General features: G+C 42.2%; 1 protein-coding gene across 3 annotated transcripts in view; it reads left to right on the forward strand.

The window, feature by feature from the left end:
- Nucleotides 1-20,916, forward strand: part of kat7b (K(lysine) acetyltransferase 7b) — a 77,304-nt gene extending 56,388 nt beyond the window's left edge. For all 3 annotated transcript variants that reach the window (XM_085966306.1, XM_085966308.1, XM_085966307.1), the window contains 5 exons: nt 1,823-1,963; nt 7,466-7,559; nt 10,658-10,804; nt 13,466-13,572; nt 19,113-20,916. In XM_085966306.1, the coding sequence (XP_085822432.1) occupies nt 1,823-1,963; nt 7,466-7,559; nt 10,658-10,804; nt 13,466-13,572; nt 19,113-19,214 (591 nt within the window). In that variant the 3' untranslated portion in view covers nt 19,215-20,916. The remainder of the gene's footprint in view (nt 1-1,822; nt 1,964-7,465; nt 7,560-10,657; nt 10,805-13,465; nt 13,573-19,112) is intronic.
- Nucleotides 20,917-21,125: the final 209 nt, after the last annotated feature.

Below are 21,125 nucleotides of genomic sequence, written 5' to 3' on the forward strand. Positions count from 1 at the left end.
CTTGGGTTATATTCCAGCCATTGCAAACACTATTTATTCTCTTTATATAATGCTACAGTTTTACATTTAAGCATTAGTACATATCAAGTGGCTCAGTTGATAGCATTTCTCCTCTGGGTCAGAAGATTGTGGTGCCAAGCCTTGCACCAAGACTTGAGCAATGCAATACTGAGGGAACACTGTGTTGTGAAACTTACTGTCCTTCAGTTGTGACGTTGAACTAAGCCCCGCCTGTCTGTTCTGGTGACTCAAGTGGACATTAAAAAATCTCATAGCACTAGTCTTAGCAAAATTTCCTCCTTCAATCGCCACCGCAAAAAATAAATTAACTAATCTTTGATCTCATTGCTGTTTGTGGAATCTTACTGTGCACAAAATGGCCACCATCCTTGACTGTATAAGCAGCCACTACGTTTTAAAGTAATTTATTGTATGCAAAGCACTCAGAAATGATAAGGTGCTATTTTAATCATTTTTCTTCCTTTCCATCTAACCTTTCCTTTCTTTCTTTCCCTTCCTTTCTTCCTTCCTGGCAGCAAGCTATCCCTAAGAGCAGATGTGCCTATACTGGATGCCAGCTGATGTTAGCAGTGAGAGAACTAGCATTAATGGACAATCTCTAAATTATATGGGTGTCCTTCTTTAATCTAAAATCAGGCCCTCTGTAGATTGTCTTAAACAAGCACACATGGCAAACCATGCTCTTCATTATTGAGGAAACAAGTCTCAGCTTAGTTATGTTCGCACCTCTCAGTTGTCATGGTTTTTAACATCCAATGAAAAAGAAAATCACATTTTGCATCTGCCCCATCAACTCGAGTGGGATGCAAATAATGTGCCCCTTGAAATCTATGGGAATTCCCCAGAAGCCAGACAATGGTTTTCAATGCAGCCACAGAACAAGAGAATCCGTTCACAGGACCACCCCGGGGCAAAGCCGATGAAGTCTTTTTTTATTCGACTTTACTCTGACTGTCCTAGAAATCATTTGAACTAAAGACAGAAATTCCAGTTTCCATCCTATATGTAATACTTGGGGAAAATAGCATTTCAACTCTTTTTTCACCGAGCTTCCCCACGTTTGAGTGCTTTTGAATTTTGTCCTATTCCTTCAATGTTCCAGACAAAAGCTAAATAGTCACCTGGTCCTTCTTAGCTACAAAGTTGTGGTAGAGGATTTCTTGCCAGTGAATGTCACAATTCAGGACTTTGCAAGAAAGACGGCCATATTGCTGCAGTTGAGCTTAACGTTCGTTCTTGCAGGAGAAACGGGTATGAGTTTTCCTTCATCTGGACTTGGCAAAGAAGGATAATGGTCTTTTTGTCCTTGCTAGACCACTGAACCTATTTCCTGCCATCCAGTGATGGGGTCAGGAGATTTCCTTTCCCACCTATGGCTCAGTGGGCAAAGACCATGCCCAACATGGAAGATTCCAGGTTTGATCTGTTCAGAGTTAGCTGATGGCAGGAGGGGGGGGGGGGGGGGGCGCTATACTTGACCTCAGTTCCTCTGACTAAGGAGGAGAAAACCAGCCCAATTTCCGGCATTTGATTGATCTCCAGTGACCTCTTATGTGTGCCCCCAATCAGTGGAATATGCTGAGCATACTTCCAATCTTGGCTCACCTGAAGAAAGGCCACTTGGGTATGATACTAAAGCCCTGCTAGTGCCCATAGTCTCGGCGTGCTGTTTGGGAAAAGAGATGAAAATTAGACTGCAAAGAATGTTTAACCCTGTCTCGGTGAAGAAAGTTCTAGTTTCTCATCTGGCAGGTGTTTCTTTTAAATGGAATGTCTTCATGATTTTTTCTTTTTGTTCTAGATCTACTGCCAGAACCTATGCCTCCTGGCTAAGCTATTTTTGGACCACAAGACGTTATATTATGATGTAGAACCTTTCTTGTTTTATGTGATGACAGAAGCTGATAACACAGGGTGTCATCTTGTTGGATATTTCTCCAAGGTAAAGGATGTGGAAGTTTTTTTGATGCCTTAATTTTTACCCTCATCTCAATTTGAATGTATTTACAGAAACGTTTACAATGCGTATGATGTCGTTGAAGACTTGGGCTACAAATGACTGTTGACGAAATAGTGGACAAATAATAGTCTTGAATTTGCTGGTGAAATAACAGTGAGTTTAACATGCATGCTGTTATTAATGTGTAAATCGTCCTGCAATTTGTGGCGAGAAAGAGATACGCAGGACGTGTGAATCGCCACAAATTGCTGGATGATTTGCGCCACTCCGGCAGTAGCCTCGTGGGAACGGCAGCTCGCAGTCAACCTCCCCGTGAGTGTCAAGAAATTGCTGCAATTGTGCTGTTGAAACAAATTAAACTTGCCGCAGAAAGTTAGGGCTGGTACTTAAGGGCTCTTTTAATGACCAGGTTTATGGTCTTACACTGCCACTCACCCTCTCTGGCCCAGAAAGGGAACAATTGAAACTGGAGTTTCATTCCTGCATGTAATAAACTGTTCTTAAAGAATTTTTAATTGTAAAATTTAAAATGTTACTTTTTGTTTTCCTTTCTATCGCTTTTTTCTCTCAATCCAATCTTTCTTCCCCCCCCCCTCTATTTCTCTTTCTGAACCTGATGAGACTCTAATTCACTCTCTTTCCTTTTCCGTTGTTTCTCTGTTTCTTTCTCAGTCCTTAAATCTCATTGGTTCAGGAGATTCCCCAATGTCCCTGATTCCCGGTTATGACCTCGAACTTCCAGCAATTTGCGGTGCAAAATTTTTTCAAGCTGAAGGGTGAGGGAAAATGTCATAACGAACTGGGCATGTCACGAGATGCTCAGTTCCAGCAAATTTTGGGCCAATATGTTTGTATAACCTTCCATTGTGTACTCTTTGAATGGAGGCATTAAACTTTTCTTGCCAGTCTTTTATTTACACTTTGGTTATGGACCTAACTATTTTTGGTTTTGCTCTCAAGTGGTTGAATTTTGTACTGGAGAACATCCTGAATGAGCTCATTTTATATCAGACACTGGGGCATCAGCAAGTATCCAGCTTATGTAAATACATAGAAGACATGTGCTGGGTAGTGATTTACATGAGAAAATTAAACTGCTACGACTGTTGTGCCTAAAAACTCATTTTGTTTCTCCATTGTGACTTCGTCCAGATTTCATAATAAATAATGAAAAAATAGATTGTGTAATTTGGCAGACCAGAGTTCCAAATACAATAGGTTTATTTACCAAGGGAATGTCTAAAGAAACATTTTGCAATACTCAATTACTTTTTAAAGTTTTGCAACTTTAGCATAGAATTCATAAGCACTTGATGCAACTGTCAAACCCTCACAGGAAGATTGAACTGGAGGTCTTGCAGTGAATTTAATTTGTTTATAATACATTAGCCTTCCTAACCTCATTCAGAGATGAGCTGCTGTTGATTTTTTTGTGTTTAACAACACAAGAGGATCTGTTTGGCTATATACACAGCATCTCAGATTTATGCAGAGTATATCTAACCCAGGGGGCCTTGTGTAAATTGAGTACACATTACACATGAACAGATTCTGCACAGTTATTCAAGCCATCTGGGAAATAATAGCAGGGAAGTTATTATGCTTCAAGCCACTCGGCTTTGTTTGCTAAAGGATCCCAGAAGCATTAGCTTTATCCTGTCATCACTAGCAACAAAAATATTGATTTATTGCACCTTTGAAATCTCAGAAGAAATCTTGCAACCACTTAAGAAGGGGCGAAAATCCACTGGGCTCATCAGAGTTTATCCCTCAAGTATCCTAATTAAACAATTATGACAAACATGCATTTTGAATGTCCCTAATGTTTTTGTCTTACTGCCTGGCAGATTATTCCAAACAAATCTGGGTCCTCGAAGGTTAGCCAGTAACCAGCATTTGAACAGATCTGAAGACTTAAATTCATTCTCGGGATGTGGGCGTCACTGGCAATGACGGCATTATTGCCCATCCCTAGTTGCCCCTTCTTGAACCACTGCAGTCTTGTTACTTTTTGTAGCTGTTTGATACAGCTGAGTTGAGTGTCTTGCTACAGGCACTTCAGAGGGCATTTGAGAGTCATCCACATTGTGGGATTGGAGTCACTATATAGGCCAGACTGGGTAAATACGGCAGTTTCCCTTCCTAAAGAACATTAGTGAGCCAGTTGGATACTTACAACAATCCAATAGCTTCATGATCACTTATTTACTGATGCCAACTTTTATTTCCAGATTTAAAAAATACTGAATTCAGTTTTTAAACTGCCATGGTGGGATTTGAACTTGCGTTCTCTGGATTATTAGTGCAGAAACATAACCAATACTCCAGCATACCTATTTGTAGTGTAGAAACCCAATGGACCACCATGACCCATTCCATTGCACAATACCAAGTGCAGATCTTAGTTGTTGTGGTTCCACTTGACACCCGGTTAGATAAATGAAATATACTGAAGAGTTTAGATGATGACGCAAGAATATTTCTTGTTCACTCTTACTGTGATACTGCTGTTGGAAGCATAGACTCCTGAGAAAGGAAACCAAAGGGAGCTGTAGCACTTGGGTGATGCTGATGCCCAAATGAAGAAGAGAAGCTGGATTTGTTTGTAAGATTGGAACTGGTTTTGAAAAACAGAAGAAGGGTGATGTCAAGTATTTGCACTCATTGGTACACCACCTGACAGTCCCACAGTTTGAGCAGCACAATACCAGAGGCTGGGCACATTGTATTGAGTGGCTCACCTCAGAACTTCTTCACCATCTACAAGGCTCAAGTCAGGAGTGTGATGAATACTCATCACTCACCAGGATGGCAGTAGCTGCAACAATACTCAAGAAGCTCAACACTGTCTGGGACAGAGCAGTTCGTTTGACCGGCATCCTTGTCACTGAATTCAATATCCACCTACTCCACCATTGGCGCACTATGGTTGCAGCACTTACTATCTACAGGATGCATTCAAGCAACTCACCATAAATACTTTAACAGCACCTCTTAGCCCGAAGACCTCTACCATTGAGAACAAGAACAGTCAATTCAAGGGGATACCATCAGCTTTAAGATCCTCTGCAAGTCACACTCTGTTACCATCTTAACTTGGACATATGTCGTCATCCCTTCAAAATGGGTCAACATCATGGATTGTTGTGATTCATGTAGAAAGCCCACCATCACCTTAGGACAATGAGGGATGGGCAATAAATGAACCTTGTCAGCGTTGGCAAAATCCTTCCTCCCCATCCCCGGAGAAAAAATTATAACAAGAGGCTTCTATCCCGCTAAATTCACTGGGGCTGGCAGGGTTTTCTTACTGACTGACATTGTCAACTCCAGGATTATCCTGGAATGCAAAGATAAACCCCAAAGTCCTTGAACGTGTTGTCGCCTTCCAAATCCATGCACATCTTTCCCGCAGCTCCATGTTTGAAACTCTAATCAGATTCCCCTGCTGCAGCACTAATCAAAGTCAATAATAACATCCTCTGTGGTCAGTGTTCCCATTAAGCGGTGCGGCTGTAAAGCGCTCTAGGGGTCCCGCGCAGTCGGTGAGCCTGCTTTTAAATTGGAAAAAAATGCGCTTGCGTGGAATTTTGAATGGGCCGCGCAGCCTGTTAAAGGGACAGCGTGGCCCTCAAAAAAAAAAAAAAAAAAAAAAAAAAAAAATATACAGGGAACATTGACCATGGTGACTATTCCTCCTCATCCTTCTCAGTCTTTCTGCAGCCTTTGACACGGTTGACCACACCATCCTCCTCCACCACCTCTCCTCTGTTGTCCAGCTGAGTGGGACTGCCCTCGACTGGTTCCACTCTTAGTTACCTAGTTGTACCCAGATAATCTCCTGCAATGGCTTCTCTTCCCCCTTTGGCCCCCTGCTAGTTCTCATCGACATGCTGCCCCTCGGCGACATCACCCGAAGACTTGATGTCAGGTTCCACATGTACCCTGACAACACCTAGCTCTATCTCACTACCACCTCTGTCGACCCCTTCACTGCCTCTGTGTTGTCGGGCTGCTTGTCCGATAAGCCGCAATATCCTCCAATTCAAGGGTGAGAAGACCAAAGCCATTATCTTCGGCCCCACCACAAAATCTGTTGCCTTCCCACCGATTCCACCCCCCTCCCAGGCTGCTATCTGAGGCTATACCAGGCTGTAATCTTGGTGTCCTATTTGATCCTGAGCTGAGCTTCTGACGCCATCAGTCAGCTTCTGACTCCATCACAAAGACCACCTACTTCCACCTCCGTAACATTGCTCATCTCTGCACCAACCTCCGCTTATCTCATCCATGCAATTGATGCCTCAGTACAGGTGCCAGGTCTGTTGCATGGGAATCTTGTTCCTTTAATTAGTATCACGTTGCTGGCTGATTGGTCCCCAATTGTTCTTGCGCTGGATGTGATAACTAGAAACAGCATTAGTTAGTTGATAGAGGTAAAGCCTTTTTAATGTAATTATCTAAAACCCTCATCCATGGTTTGGTTGCCTCCAGAATCAATGATTCTAAAGATCTCCTGCCTGGCCTCCCATCTTCCACCCTCCATAGACTTGAGCTCATCCAAAACTCTGCTGCCCGTATCTTAACCCACACCAAGTCCCGTCCACCCATCACCCCTGTGCTCGCTGACCTACATTTGCTCCTGCTCCACCAGTGCCTTGATTTTAAAATTCTTGTTCGCATGTTCCAATCCTTATTTCTACAAACTTCCTCCAACCCTCCAAGAACTCTGTGTTTCTCCAACTTTGGCCTTGTGCACCCCCCCCCCCCCCCCCCACTCTCCCACCATTGGGGGCCATGTCTTAAGCCATATAGGCCCTTATCTCTGGAATTCCCTCCCGAAACCACTCCACCCCTCTTATCCTCGGTGCCAATTTTTGTCTAATTACATTCCTGTGAAGCACTGGGGTGTTTTTGTATGTTAAAGGCACTATGTAAATGCAAGTTGTTGTTGTTGTGGTAAAGCCTGCTCACAGATCTTTCAGGGATCAATCCCTACTCCTAGATGAGGACCTTCCCCAGCCCATACTGCAGCATTAAGCTGCAATTGATGCCTCAGTACAGGTGCCAGGTCTGTTGCATGGGAATCTTGTTCCTTTAATTAGTATCACGTTGCTGGCTGATTGGTCCCCAATTGTTCTTGCGCTGGATGTGATAACTAGAAACAGCATTAGTTAGTTGATAGAGGTAAAGCCTTTTTAATGTAATTATCTAGCAAGAATGAAGATAGTTATAGAAATAATACATTCCCAGAAAAGGCAAGGGCCTCAATCACGGTGCTAGGCTGTTAAAGAAAGTCTTACAATGACCATGAGACGTTGATGCAAGGGAACAGTGTCAACATAAGGTTTCATCATTGAATCCGGCGAGGCTTTCATATTCATTGTTTTTGTTAGAGGGTTGAGGATGGAGGAATACTGGTTTGCACATACTTAAGTAAACAGTGTCTTATATATAACAAGTCTTTGATCTTCTCTATTTCAGGAGAAGAATTCATTCCTCAACTATAATGTGTCATGCATTTTGACAATGCCACAGTATATGAGACAAGGGTTTGGAAAAATGCTCATTGACTTCAGTAAGTATTGAAGGGTAATGGCAGTGACTATTTGGGTTTTTGCTGTCAGACGTTGAACTGTCTAAATGTGGTTTTGCTCTATGAGGCCCCATTTATAGATGCTTGCTTTATTGCAGAAGCTGACTATAAATCGGCAATTTATTTTGATTCTGTGACAGAATTGAGCACATCCCCCTCTGGAGTAGGGTGTTATGTTGGCATTGAAAGAATAAATTAGTGATGCTTTCTTTTCTTCCTCTCTGTTTATGTACATATGTGTTTAACATATACATGTACGTATAACTTTATATATGACATATACATAAGACACACTCCAGAGACATGAGCACATAATCTAGACTGCCACTTCAGTGCAGTACATGAGGGAGTGTTGCACTGTCGGCGATGCCGTGTTTCAGATACGACGTTAAACCGAGGCCCCGTCTGCCCCCTCAGGTGGTTGTAAAAGATCCATGATACTATTTCAAATAAGAACAGAAGAGTTCTCCCCAGTGTTCAGGCCAATCTTAATCCCTCAACCAACATCACGAAAACAGATTATCTGGTCATTATCACTTTGCTGTACGCAAATTCGCTGCCACGTTTCCTACATTATAACAGTGACTACACTTCAAAAGTAGTTCATTGGCTGTAAAATGCTTTGGGACATCCTGAAGTCGTGAAAGGCGCTATATAAATGCAAGTCTTTCTTTATATACAAATTTTGCCAACAGTAGAAACTGAGCAATTGCTGACGTCGTTGTGGATCCCATATTTTTGCGCTGAATTCAGCGCATCAAATGCTTAATTGCCTTCTGAGTATATTTCGAGTGTACTATAAGCCAACCTATTGTGTTTGTAACGTATTACAGGTAGACTACCCTTTATCCGAACTTCCGAAAACCGAAACCCTCTAAAAAACCGAAGGTTTTTTTGGTCAGCGTAAGTCGTGCGCATGACATGACCAGAGTGGCGCACGACTTACGCTGAGCAGAGGGTCAGCGTAAGTTGTGCGCACGACCCCCTGCCGACCCCCCCCGCGGAACCACCTGACTCTCTTCCAAAGGCTCGAAAGCAACGAGAGCTCTGAGCCCGCGGCGGTGCCGGCCCCTGTTCCGACCGAGCACGACGACCTGTTGGTGGAAATGCGGAACTTCATTGCATTCCAGGCTAGCAGTGACGGACAAGCCACGACTGCGGACCCCCCCCCCCCCCCGCGGACGCCGACACCCCCGCCGACCCACCTTCCGAAATCCGAAATTTTCCGAAAACCGAAACACGGCTGGTCCTGAGGTTTTCGGATAAAGGATAGTCTACCTGTACTAGTTTTGTAGCTCTGGAGAACTTAAGTTAGGTAAGTTAATTCTTCAGCACAGTGTAATAACCACTGTTTGATCATCGTTTGTGTAATTTTATTTGAAAGAGCAAATTTAAAGTTTTGTGCCAAGTCTGAAAATCACTTTTTAATGTTCATAAACAACTTGGATTTAGAAATTTATTGCAAGTTAGTCAAATGCACAGATAATAAATGAAGGAGAAGGTTGATTCTGATGAAGGACCTAGACAGAATTTACAAGTGGGCGGAGTTATGGCAGTTAAGTGCAAATTGTTACACTTTCGATGAAGAAAAATGAGAAACTTCATGAACAGTGTCAAACTGGCTAGGGAAAGAAGGTGAAAGAAATCAGAGTGATGATAGACTCAACTCATGGGTCTAGTCATTGGGGAGCAGTAAGTAACAAAGCGGGGATAGGGTGGGATATGTGTTGGTGTAGGGGTTACGGGGATCGGGTGGGATATGTGTCGGTGCAGGCTCGATGGGCCGAAATGGCCTCTATCTGCACTGTGGGGTTTCTGTGATCCTGTGAAAGCAGCCAGAATGCCAAGCTATACAGCCAGATTAGTGAAGTCTGAGGCCATCTTGCTGAAGCTGGATAGCACTCTGGTCAGACTGCACCTTGAATACAGCATTCAATTCTAGTCACTGCAACACAAACTCTGGACTCATTCAAGAAGCATCTGATTACTGTGATGGTTTCTATGGAAAACCATGGAAGGATGAGCTACACGGGCCAAATGGCCTCCTTCATCTGTGCTGATCTTTATGAACACTACTTTATCCTTATTTCATGACGCTGAGCATTATTGCTGTAATTCTCTGGACCCCTGCACCACTCCTGAAAAATGTTATTTCAGAAATTGCTGTATAAAACTGAAAGTATTCTTTCCTTTGAATATTCCTTTTACTAGTTTGTGCCAATATCCCCACGTCCAACAATCATTGTAACTTGAAATATATTGTACATTTTTCTCCAGTCCCCTGCAACTTTCCAAAGAAAGTGCCTTGGCTCAAGGTTGACATTGATGGACGGTAATCACGAATACTCGGTTACCGTTAACAACATACTGAAGTGGTTAATGTGCTTTTGTATGTTGAGAATTAGAAATATGGCCATATATGGTAAACTTAAGTGTCTCCTACTGGTTACTTCAAACTTTTTATCATAGAGAAGTCACAAGACACTAACAACTTTACAGATTAATTCAGTCAGTTTACATTATCTTATGGGATACTTCATACATTTCTGTTTGTATAAGTGTATTGACTGCTGGTTAGGTGATAAATGCTTTGTGGTGTGGTATATGAGCGTATTGCAGAGGATTATTAGTTGAAGCTTTGTAGAAGGGGAAAGCGCCAGGTATGCTGGACTATATTGCTTTTCCTCCCAACTGTTGCAGGATTTTGTGGTCACCTTTGATTTTCTGGCTGAGCTGCCTGGCCCTTGGTGATGATTATGTCAGTTACATCTCTCGCAAACGGATCTAGATTGTCTGATGTTTCCTCTCTTGGCAGAGGCTATGCATCAACTCTTTGGATTGACAGAAAACCCACAAATGCTTTATTCACATGTTTGTTGTGGAAGTAATTTGTGTTTTGGCATAGCATAAGGATGCACACCACCTTGCTGCCAATGGTGGGCCATTTCAAACATACTGATCTTTCAAATGCAAGTTGGCAGATAATCATTACTGTGCCATAAGTATGAATTTGAAAAGCACTGCACGTTTCACAAAATGAATTCACTTTTGTAACATGATTTTTTTTTTTCTTGGAAAAGGCTATTTGCTGTCCAAAGTAGAAGAAAAGGTTGGTTCCCCAGAACGTCCCCTGTCTGACCTGGGGCTCATCAGCTATCGCAGCTATTGGAAGGAAGTGCTACTACGTTATTTGCACAACTTCCAGGGCAAGGAAATTTCTATTAAAGGTGAAAATGGATTGACATTCAGATTTTAATAATTTGTGTAACGTTTCCAGTCTGGATCCTCTGTTTTTGGTTTGAGGTATTTTGCAGCCATTTAAATTTTTATTGTTTCCTTTGATTGTTTATTGCTAACAGAAACAGACCAGTTTCATTCAGAGCACTTAAAACTTTCCATTAATTATGCAAAATGTACTGTGCAAGATATCTCCTGGCTGTGTTGTGGTCTGTTCTTGCTGAGGCTGATAAAATAAAATGGGTTGCTGGCTATCTAATGTATTGACTGACACCACCCCCCCCCCGCCGCCACTGCACCATCTCAGCCCAGCTCTGCAGCTAATTGTAGTTCCCCAGCTGCAATCAGCTAACTCAGCACACACCCAGGAATCAAATATGGTTCACTGACTAGGTGCCTTTACATAGAAGATAGGAGCAGGAGTAGGCCATTCGGCCCCTCGAGCCTGCTCCGCCATTTAATGAGATCATGGCTGATCATCCAAATTCAGTAGCCTGTCCCTGCTTTCTCCCCATATCCCTTGATCCCTTTAGCCTTAAGAAATATATCTAACTCCTTCTTGAATATATTTAATGAATTGGCCTCAACTGCCTTCTGTGGTAGAGAATTCCACAGGTTCACCACTCTCTGGGTGAAGAAATTCCTCCTCATCTCAGTCCTAAATGGCTTACCCCTTATCCTTAGACTATGACCCCTGGTTCTGGACTCCCCCGCCATCGGGAACATCCTTCCTGCATCTAGTCTGTCTAGTCCTGTTAGAATTTTATACGTTTCAATGAGATCCCCTCTCATTCTTCTAAACTCCAGCGAGTATAAACCCAATCGACCCAATCTCTCCTCATACGTCATTCCTGCCATCCCAGGTATCAGTCTGGTGAATCTTCGCTGCGCTCCCTCCATGGCAAGAGCATCCTTCCTCAGATAAGGCGATCAAAAGGCATTCGGGGAATCCTAGCGATCTGTGTGCAGACAGTACAGTGGTGGCACAGAATGCTGATACTGCAATGCACTGTGCCAACAAGTGAGAGCATACACATTTTTTCCTGTTTTCTTCACCTGCTGACTTCTTGATGTTCGTTTTGCTGTTCAGAGTGAGCGGGGAACAGGACGAGGAAGAATAGCTGGAAAGTTGTCCCCCTGTAATGTTTCAAACTTTCTTGCAGGCAGCTGAAGAGTGGTATTGAGAGGCCTTCAGAGCAGATCTTCTACTATGCCTCTTGGCCAGGGATTGAAATGTGGTATCGAGAGACTTAAAGAGAGGGTGAACATAAAAACCCATTAAAATGGATGGTGAAATAGAGGGGGGAAAATAAGGTGGGGCATATAAGCACATAAAATGTGTGGATACAATTAACCAGCTTCAAAAGTTGTATTTCTGTAACTCTCTTGGTTGCTGAGTATTTTGTTATTTTTCTTGGAGCAGTTAGGGTGGTGCTGAGAGCTGAAAAATCAGTCCCATCATAGTGGCATCAGTAGAAGTTCCAATAGAGAGGCCAACTATCAGAGGGCAGAAGCTGTAAATTTTCTTCCTTAAAGGAGGAAAAGGAAAATATCTCTATGAATACTTGATAATGATGTTGTAGAACCTTTCTTGCAGTAAACTTCTATCACGTTACCCACAGGCAGTGTCTAGCATGCTTTGGCCTTGTCACCTTCGTAACATATAAAGCCAGTAGTCATGTGGGCTATTTAAAACAGACGCCCTGGCGAAATGATCATCGTGTGATTGTAGTAAAAGTTAGTTACGCATCTTTATATACAATGCTGTTTACTTTGGAAACTAAGCACCTTTTAGTTTGCCTCTTATGGATAATAGCTTGCAATTCAAATATTCACCAGACATTTAGGAAAACACTTCTATTTATCAGTTACGTTTTAATGCTGTAGCAGCCATTTTTCAAAGATAGGAAGCTGTGTGATGCACATCTGGGAATCATTCATTGCAGTCGGTGTTCAGTATTCCAATTTATATCAAATCCTGAAAAACAAAGCCAATGTTCAGTTACAGGAATTTCTCAAAAGATTGATTTATGAAATTATGGATGGTAAACAATAACACTTTTTTCACCTGCATTTTTTAACATTTGACCACATTTATTATAGGATCTGCTGAATCTCCAATATGCTGGAGGAAATTTAAGTTATATATTTCCTGTTCAGATGGAAAGTCTAAAATGTGAATGCACCATTTTTCATGTAGTTTGTTATGCATATGATGAGGTTAGACTTTTCACTACAAATTATTCAAACAATGTCAGTGAAGAGAACTTGTGTAAAATAGGACTGCATTCTCTGCAACATGGATACAAGTTTGAGAACACTAGTATTTTTTGAAGATTTAATCTACTCTTAATGATCATATATTCAGGGTACATTCACACTGCAAGTTTAGCTAAACTGGCAGTGTAATTACTGAGTCTGGGCCCAATCTGATTCCGGTGCAAAGCAGAGTGAAACTCTTTGGAAGGGGTGGTGTCAGATGTCGTTGGAGTAGTATTTTCTTTCAGGACACAACACTGAAATGTTCCCAATCTGCACTGTTTCTTTGTGATCCAGAAGCTTTATACATGGACATTTGTTACTCACAGTAACTATTTTTATAAAACAGTGAGGGTTTACAAAGTACCAAACAAATATTCTTGTTTTTGCAGAAATAAGTCAAGAGACTGCAGTTAATCCTGTGGACATTGTCAGCACTCTTCAGGCATTACAGATGCTGAAATACTGGAAGGGAAAACACTTGGTTTTAAAACGACAGGTATTTACATTTGGTAACATAAGAACATAAGAAATAGGAGCAGGAGTAGGCCAATCGGCCCCTCGAGCCTGCTCCACCATTCAATAAGATCATGGCTGATCTGATCCTAACCTCAAATCTTCTATCACTCTCCATCCACCTGAACCCATGTGATCTCCCGGGCGAGGCGAAAAACCAGATAAAAGACCCAATGGCCAATTTGGGAGAAAAAAATCTGGGAAATTCCTCTCCGACCCATCTAGGCGATCGAAATTCTTCCAGGAGATCACTCTGTCCCTATATTTTCTACAGTACTTACCTTCTGTAAAGGCGATCTCTACCCCAGCCAGGAACAGGAATAAAACCATCTCCTGAAATCTAACACAGAATTAGAACACAGTAGGAGCAGAACCAGGCTACACGGCCCCTGGGCCCACTCCACTTCCCACAGGGCCATGACCATTCCGAACCTAGACTCATGTCCAATTTCCTGCCCGCTCCCCGTAACCCTTAATTCCCTTTACTTCTAGGAAACTATTTCTGTTTTAAATTTATTTAATGATGTAGCTTCCACAGCTTTCTGGGGCAGCAAATTCCACAAACCTACCACCCTCTGAGTGAAGAAGTTTCTCCTCATCTCAGTTTTGAAAGAGCAGCCCCTTCTAAGATTATGCCCCCTAGTTCTAGTTTCACCCATCATTGGGAACATCCCCACCGCATCCACCCGATCAAGCCCCTTCACAATCTTATATGTTTCAATAAGATCGCCTCTCATTCTTCTGAACTCCAATGAGTAGAGTCCCAATCTACTCAACCTCTCCTCATATGACCACCCCCTCATCCCCGGGATTAACCGAGTGAACCTTCTTTGGACTGACTCGAGAGCAAGTATGTCTTTTCTTAAGTATGGACACCAAAACTGTATGCAGTATTCCAGGTGCGGTCTCACCAATACCTTGTACAACTGCAGCAATACCTCCCTGTTTTTGTATTCTATCCCCCTAGCAATAAAAGCCAACATTCCATTGGCCTTCTTGATCACCTGCTGCACCTGCATACTAACTTTTTGAGTTTCGTGCACCAGGACCCCCAGATCCCTTTGTACGACAGTACTTTCCAGTTTCTTGCCATTAAGATAATAACTTGCTCTATGATTTTTCCTGCCAAAGTGCATAACCTCACACTTTCCAGTATTGTATTCCATCTGCCAAATCTCTGCCCACTTACTTAGCCTGTCTATGTCCCTTTGCAGGTTTTTTATGTCCTCCTCACTCACTACTTTCCCTCCCATCTTTGTATCATCTGCAAACTTTGATATGTTACACTCGGTCCCCTCCTCCAAATCGTTAATATAGATTGTAAAGAGTTGGGGACCCAGCACTGACCCCTGCGGAACACCACTAGTTACTAATTGCCAGTCTGAGAATGAACCATTTATCCCAACTCTCTGCTTTTGTGGTAAACCACTGTTTGTATTCCTGTTTGTCCTGTTTGTATTCCACTGTGTACATGCCTCGGCTGACTCCTCCCACAGGTCCTAGTATAAAGGTGACTGCTCCCCAGCCCTTAGTATCATGGACCGGTCGACCACGCGAGGCAGACCTCCATTCTGTTGTTAATAAAAGCCTTTGGTTACTCTTCTAACTCTCAGTCTTTTATGAGTAATTGATAGCGCATCAGCTTTCTGTTAGAGAGCCAATCCTCCACCCACGCCAGAATATTACCCCCAATCCCGTGATTTTTTATCTTGAGCAATAATCTTTTGTGTGGCACCTTGTCAAATGCCTTTTGGAAGTCTAAATACACTACGTCCACTGGTTCCCCTTTATCCACCCTGTATGTTACTTAAAGAACTCGAGCAAATTTGTCAAACATGACTTCCCCTTCATGAAACCATGCTGAGTTTGTCCTATTAAATTATGTTTATCCAAATGTCCCGTTACTGTCTCCTTAATAATGGACTCTAGCATTTTACCAACCACAGATGTTAGGCTAACGGGTCTATAGTTTCCAGCCTTCTGCCTACTACCCTTTTTAAATAAGGGTGTTACATTAGCAGTTTTCCAATCTGCCAGGACCTTTGCTGAGTCCAGGGAGTTTTGGAAAATTATTACCAATGCATCCACAATCCCTACCGCCACTTCCTTCAAGACCCTAGGATGTAAGCCATCAGGTCCAGGGGATTTATCCGCCTTGAGTCCCATTATTTTACCAAGTACCACTTCCTTAGTGATTTTAATCGTATTTAGCTCCCCTCTTCTCTTCCCCCCCCCCCCCCCCCCCCCCCCAGAGCCCCCTGTTTGTCCAGTGTTGGGATATTCTTAGTGTCCTCTACCGTAAAGACTGATACAAAATATTTGTTCAGCGTTTTTGCCATCTCCATGTTTCCCACCATTAATTTCCCGGTCTCATCCTCTAAGGGACCAACATTTACTTTAGCCACCTTGTTTCTTTTTATATAACTATAGAAACTTTTGCTATCTGTTTTTATATTTTTTGCTAATTTACTTTCATAATACTTTCATAGTGGTTAGCACTGTTGCCTCACAGCGCCAGGGACCCGGGTTCAAATCCGGCCTCGGGTGACTGTCTGTGTGGAGTTTGCACATTCTCCCCGTGTTTGCGCGGGTTTCCTCAGGGTGCTCCGGTTTCCTCCCACAGTCCAAAGATGTGCGGGTTAGGTTGATTGGCCATGATAAAAATTGACCCTTAGCGTTGGGGGGGGATTAAATACGCGGGGTTACAGGGATAGGGCTTGGGTGGGATGGCTGTCGGTGTAGGGACCGGGTGCAAGGGTTTGGATGATCAGCCGTGATCTCGTTGAATGGTGGAGCAGGCTCGAAGGGCCGAATGGCCTACTCCTGCTCCTATCTTCTATCTTCTATGATTCCCTTTCTTAATCAATCTTTTAGTTATTTTTTGCTGTCTTTTAAAGACTTCCCAATCTTCTATCCTCCCACTAGATTTGGCTACCTTATATGCCCTTGTTTTTAGTCGGATACTATCCTTAATTACTTTACTTGGCCACGGATGGCTCTCTCTTTTACACCCTTTTCCCCTCAGTGGAATATATATTTTTTGGAAGTTGTAAAATAACTCCTTAAATGTACACCACTGATCATGTACCGTCTTATCCTTTAATCTATTTTCCCAATCCACTCTACTCAATTCCGCTCTCATACCTTCATAGTCTCCTTTATTCAAGCTCAGGGCGCTTGTTTGAGATCCAACCTTCTCACCCTCTAATTGAATATGGAATTCAACCATGTTATGGTCACTCATTCCAAGGGGATCCTTTACTAGGACATTTTTAATTAATCCTGTCTCATTACACAGGACCAAATCTAAGGTTGCTTGCCCCCTGGTCGGTTCAGTTACATACTGCTCAAGAAACCCATCCCTAATACACTCAATGAACTCATCCTCAAGGCTGCTCTGCCCAATTTTGATTTGTCCAGTTAATATGATAGTTAAAATCCCCCATAATTATAGCTGTTCCCTTATTACAAGCCTCAACTATTTCCTGATTAATACTCCGTCCAACAGAGTTGCAACTGTTCAGAGGCCTATAGACTACGCCCACTCGTGTTTTTTTCCCCTTATTATTCCTTATCTCCACCCAAACTGTTTCACTATCCTGCTCCTTTGACCCAATATCATTTCTCTGTATTACAGTGATTCCTTTATTAACATAGCCACCCCACCTCCCCTTCCTTCCTGCCTGTCCTTCCTGATTGTTAAATACCCTGGTATGTTTAATTCCCAGTCATGGTCACCCTGCAGCCATGTTTCTGTAATGGCCACAAGATCATACCCATATGTAGTTATTTGTGCCGTTAACTCATTCGTTTTGTTACGAATGCTACGTGCATTCAGATAAAGAACTTTCAAATATGTTTTGTGACACTTAGTTCCTGTTTTTTCCCCTTTTACTACTTTACCTTTTACTCCATACCTTCTGTCCCTTCCTGACATGTTCTGTTTTTTAATTCCCCCACTGCTACCTAAGTCTATGACCTTCTCCGTTGTCATTTCTATTATTTGCTCTCTAGAAACCTCCCCCCCACTAATTAGTTTAAAACCCTCTCTACAGCCCTAGTTATATGATTCGCCAGGACTCTAGTCCCAGCACTGGCCAAGTGGAGTCCGTCCCAACAGAACAGCTCCCTCCTGTCCCAGTACTGGTGCCAGTGTCCCAAGAAGCCAAACCCATTTCTCCCACACCAGGCTTTGAGCCACGCATTTAACTCTTTAATTTTATTTATCCTAGCCAAATTCGCTCGTGGCTCAGGTAATAACCCAGAGATTATTACCCTTGAGGTTCTGTTTTTTAATTTGACCCCTAGCTGCTCATACTCCTTTAACAGAACCTTCTTCCTTGTCCTATCTACGTCGTTTGTACCAACATGGACCACGACAACTGGATCCTCCCCCTCCCACTCCAAGTTTCTTTCCAGCCCAGAAGGGATGTCCTTAACCCTGGCACCGGGCAGGCAACACAGCCTTCGGGACTCCCGCTCTTGACTGCAGAGAACCCTATCTATCCCCCTAATGATGCTATCCCCTACAACATTTCTTTTTACTCCCTCCACTTGAATGGCCCCCTGTACCACGGTGCTGTGGCCAGGTTGCTCATCCTCCCCGCAGTCCCCGCTCCCGCCCTCACAGGGAGTAAGAACCTCGATCCTGCTTGACAAGAGCAAGGGCTGCGGCTCCTTCAACACTACCTCCTGGATCCCTGTACCTGCCTCACTCATAGTTACACCGTCCTGTCCCTGACCACGGACTACATCTGCATTAATTAATTTCATAGGTGTGACCACCTCCTGAAACATAGAGTCCAGGAACTTCTCCCCCTCCCTGATGTGTCGCAGTGTCTGAAGCGCGGTCTCAAGCTCTTTAACATGGAATGGTATACAAGATAAATGACCAGGTTGTCTGTTTTGATGGTGTTGCTTGAGTGATAAATGTTGGCCAGGACACCAAGAGAACTCCCCTGCTCTTCAAATAATGCCCTGAGATCTTTTACATCTACTTGATTAGACAGATGGGACCCAAGTTTAATCATCCAAAAAATGGCACCTCTGACATCGCACCACTTCCTCAGTACTGCATTAAAGTATCAACCTATATTTATATGATCAAGACTCTGAAGTGGGGCTTGAACTCTCAGCCTTCTGACTCAGAAGCCAGCCTGACACAAATTTAGCAAAAAAATGTACACTACATAGAAAAGGATTTTGCGTGCATCTGAAATTCTCCTTAAAATACTCGGAGAGAAGTTATTAAATACGGAATTTTTCTTTCTTGCACCTGGAGCAGTTTTGTATTTTTCAGATTCCTTTGAGAGATGAATTTTGGATTGAGATAACTGTACAGTACTCTTTTACATAAATATTGATTCAGTGCATTAGTAATTTATAATTTGGCACATTCTTAAATTGTAATGTTTCTTTGACAAATTGCTAGTTATAGTTTGATATCAATAAAACATGCTGGATATATTAATTGCTACGTTTATTGTCAGCTTTCACGCAACGACTTTTCCTATTTCACTTTAGGATCTAATAGATGAGTGGCTGGCCAAAGAAGCAAAACGAACGAATGGGAACAAAACCATAGACTCCAGCTGTTTGAAATGGACACCACCGAAAGGAACTTAGTTGGCCATTGTTTCTGTTTCAGCAAAGGCACCACCTTGCAACAGCTAGTGAACACAAAGCAGAAGATCCAATAGTGAATCTTTAGCCTTACATTGTATTCCTTACCTCTGTTTGTCCTGCAGAGGGCACAGTAAAGCGCACAACCCCAGCAAATATAGTATTGTGCTTTTATCCCATTTGTTGTTTGTGGTAGCATTTCCAACAAAGCAGCTTGACACATGTTGTTAGGAGAGACAATTGGGCTTGAAATTTATAGTTGTACGATCTGAAACATTCACAAATTACCAACTACGTTGTCTGTTTTTTGTTTGTTTAAAGGTTGGTGGACAGTTTTTTTTCTTTAATGTTCAACTTGTTCTTAGAAAATGCTGAAGGGCAAAAGATTTTTCTATATCAAAGATGAACGAGTATAGAGGCAGAAGCCCAGTTTGGATTTTTAAGAAAGAATTTACTGGTTAAGTCATGTTAAGTTTTTAAAAGACTATTTTAGGTAGGAATGTCCCTAACTTGCCTTCTGTCCTAACCATTGTACGCTTTGCTACTGTTACAGTCCTTAAGCAGTCTTCGAACATAATGGCTTTTATGAGTGGGTATCCTTTTATGAATGGTTGGAAAACAGGAGGGGAAGCTAAAGCCACAGTGTTCAACCCTTTCATCAGCCTGATGAGCTACTGTTAGTCATATCAGTATGACGAACACCATCAGCTAATATATTGTAAATGCCATTCGAATTTATATAGAGGCTACTTGTTGAAGAATTGTTAAATACCGTTTATTTTTCAGGAGATGGATGGTAAAATAGAAGGTCTTGTTCATGACGGGAAATGTAAGGAGTATTTCCTGACTTCCCCCCCCCCCCCCCCGCAATTTATCTTGCTGTATCACCATATTAAAAACACAACTTAAGGCTTAATTTTGTGTTTGAAACTCTAAAACACTGAAGGTAATTCAACTGTTTTGTGAAGCCATTAGGAAACTGATGTGATATCAAAGTAGTTATCTTGACATAAGATGATACTTAATGGGAGGTAATGAAATATGAAAACTTGACCATTGTAAATAAAAATCTGTGGGATATACAGTATACTATTGTCCTGATTTATTAGATCAAACCTATTGTGTTTAATACGCACTCCATCCTCCCGCCCACCTCCCCCCCAATTCTTTAATAGGGGATGTATATTATACGCAAATCTAAAATGTTTCTAAGTAGTAAAAACAAATCTCGGCCCAAATGGGGGGGGATGCATATTATATACAAGGGAGCTTTATATTGGAAAATTTATGATACAGACAAAACAGGTTTTTGCTGGTGAAGGTGTTGAATGGTTCCTGAGATTTCTATAAAACTGGCCCATTTTACTCTTCTAAAGATATAAACTTGTGAGTTGAGCTGTACTTGGTATTGTAGTATGCACAGTTGTCACGTGGTGTCTTAACACTCTTTTAAAGTTATGTCACTGGCAGCTAAACTTAGCACTAAACAAAAAGCTTGGCATCTTTGTAAATGGAGCCTTGTTTGGTCTGAGTAGAAGGGTACCTGTTTTACCCTTTAGAATTGAACTGGGGTGCACAATTTGTCAGCCTGACGTTGCTGTGCCAAAGTTAGAATTGAGGAACATTGCTTAATTACTTGTCGTACCAAATGTGATGTAATGCCTTCTGTACCTGCTTATGAATAAAGCATGTTGTACAGTGTGAATTCAGTAGTTGTCATTAATGATTTTTTAATATCCCAGTTGATGTAATATGAAAAGACCCTCTAAATTCCAAGGACATAATATTTTAGATGAGATTTCTGATTTTGTTGGTTTTCACCAGATTGAGCCACATATACAATACCTGCATGAGTGGCTTATTTCTCCCCTGGGCTGTTCTTGGAACTAAAACAGCTTACATTTCTATACTGCT

Source organism: Somniosus microcephalus, chromosome 24 (genome assembly GCF_052327205.1).
Source record: "Somniosus microcephalus isolate GS21.2 chromosome 24, FLI_Smic_1.0, whole genome shotgun sequence".
NCBI lineage: Eukaryota > Metazoa > Chordata > Chondrichthyes > Squaliformes > Somniosidae > Somniosus > Somniosus microcephalus.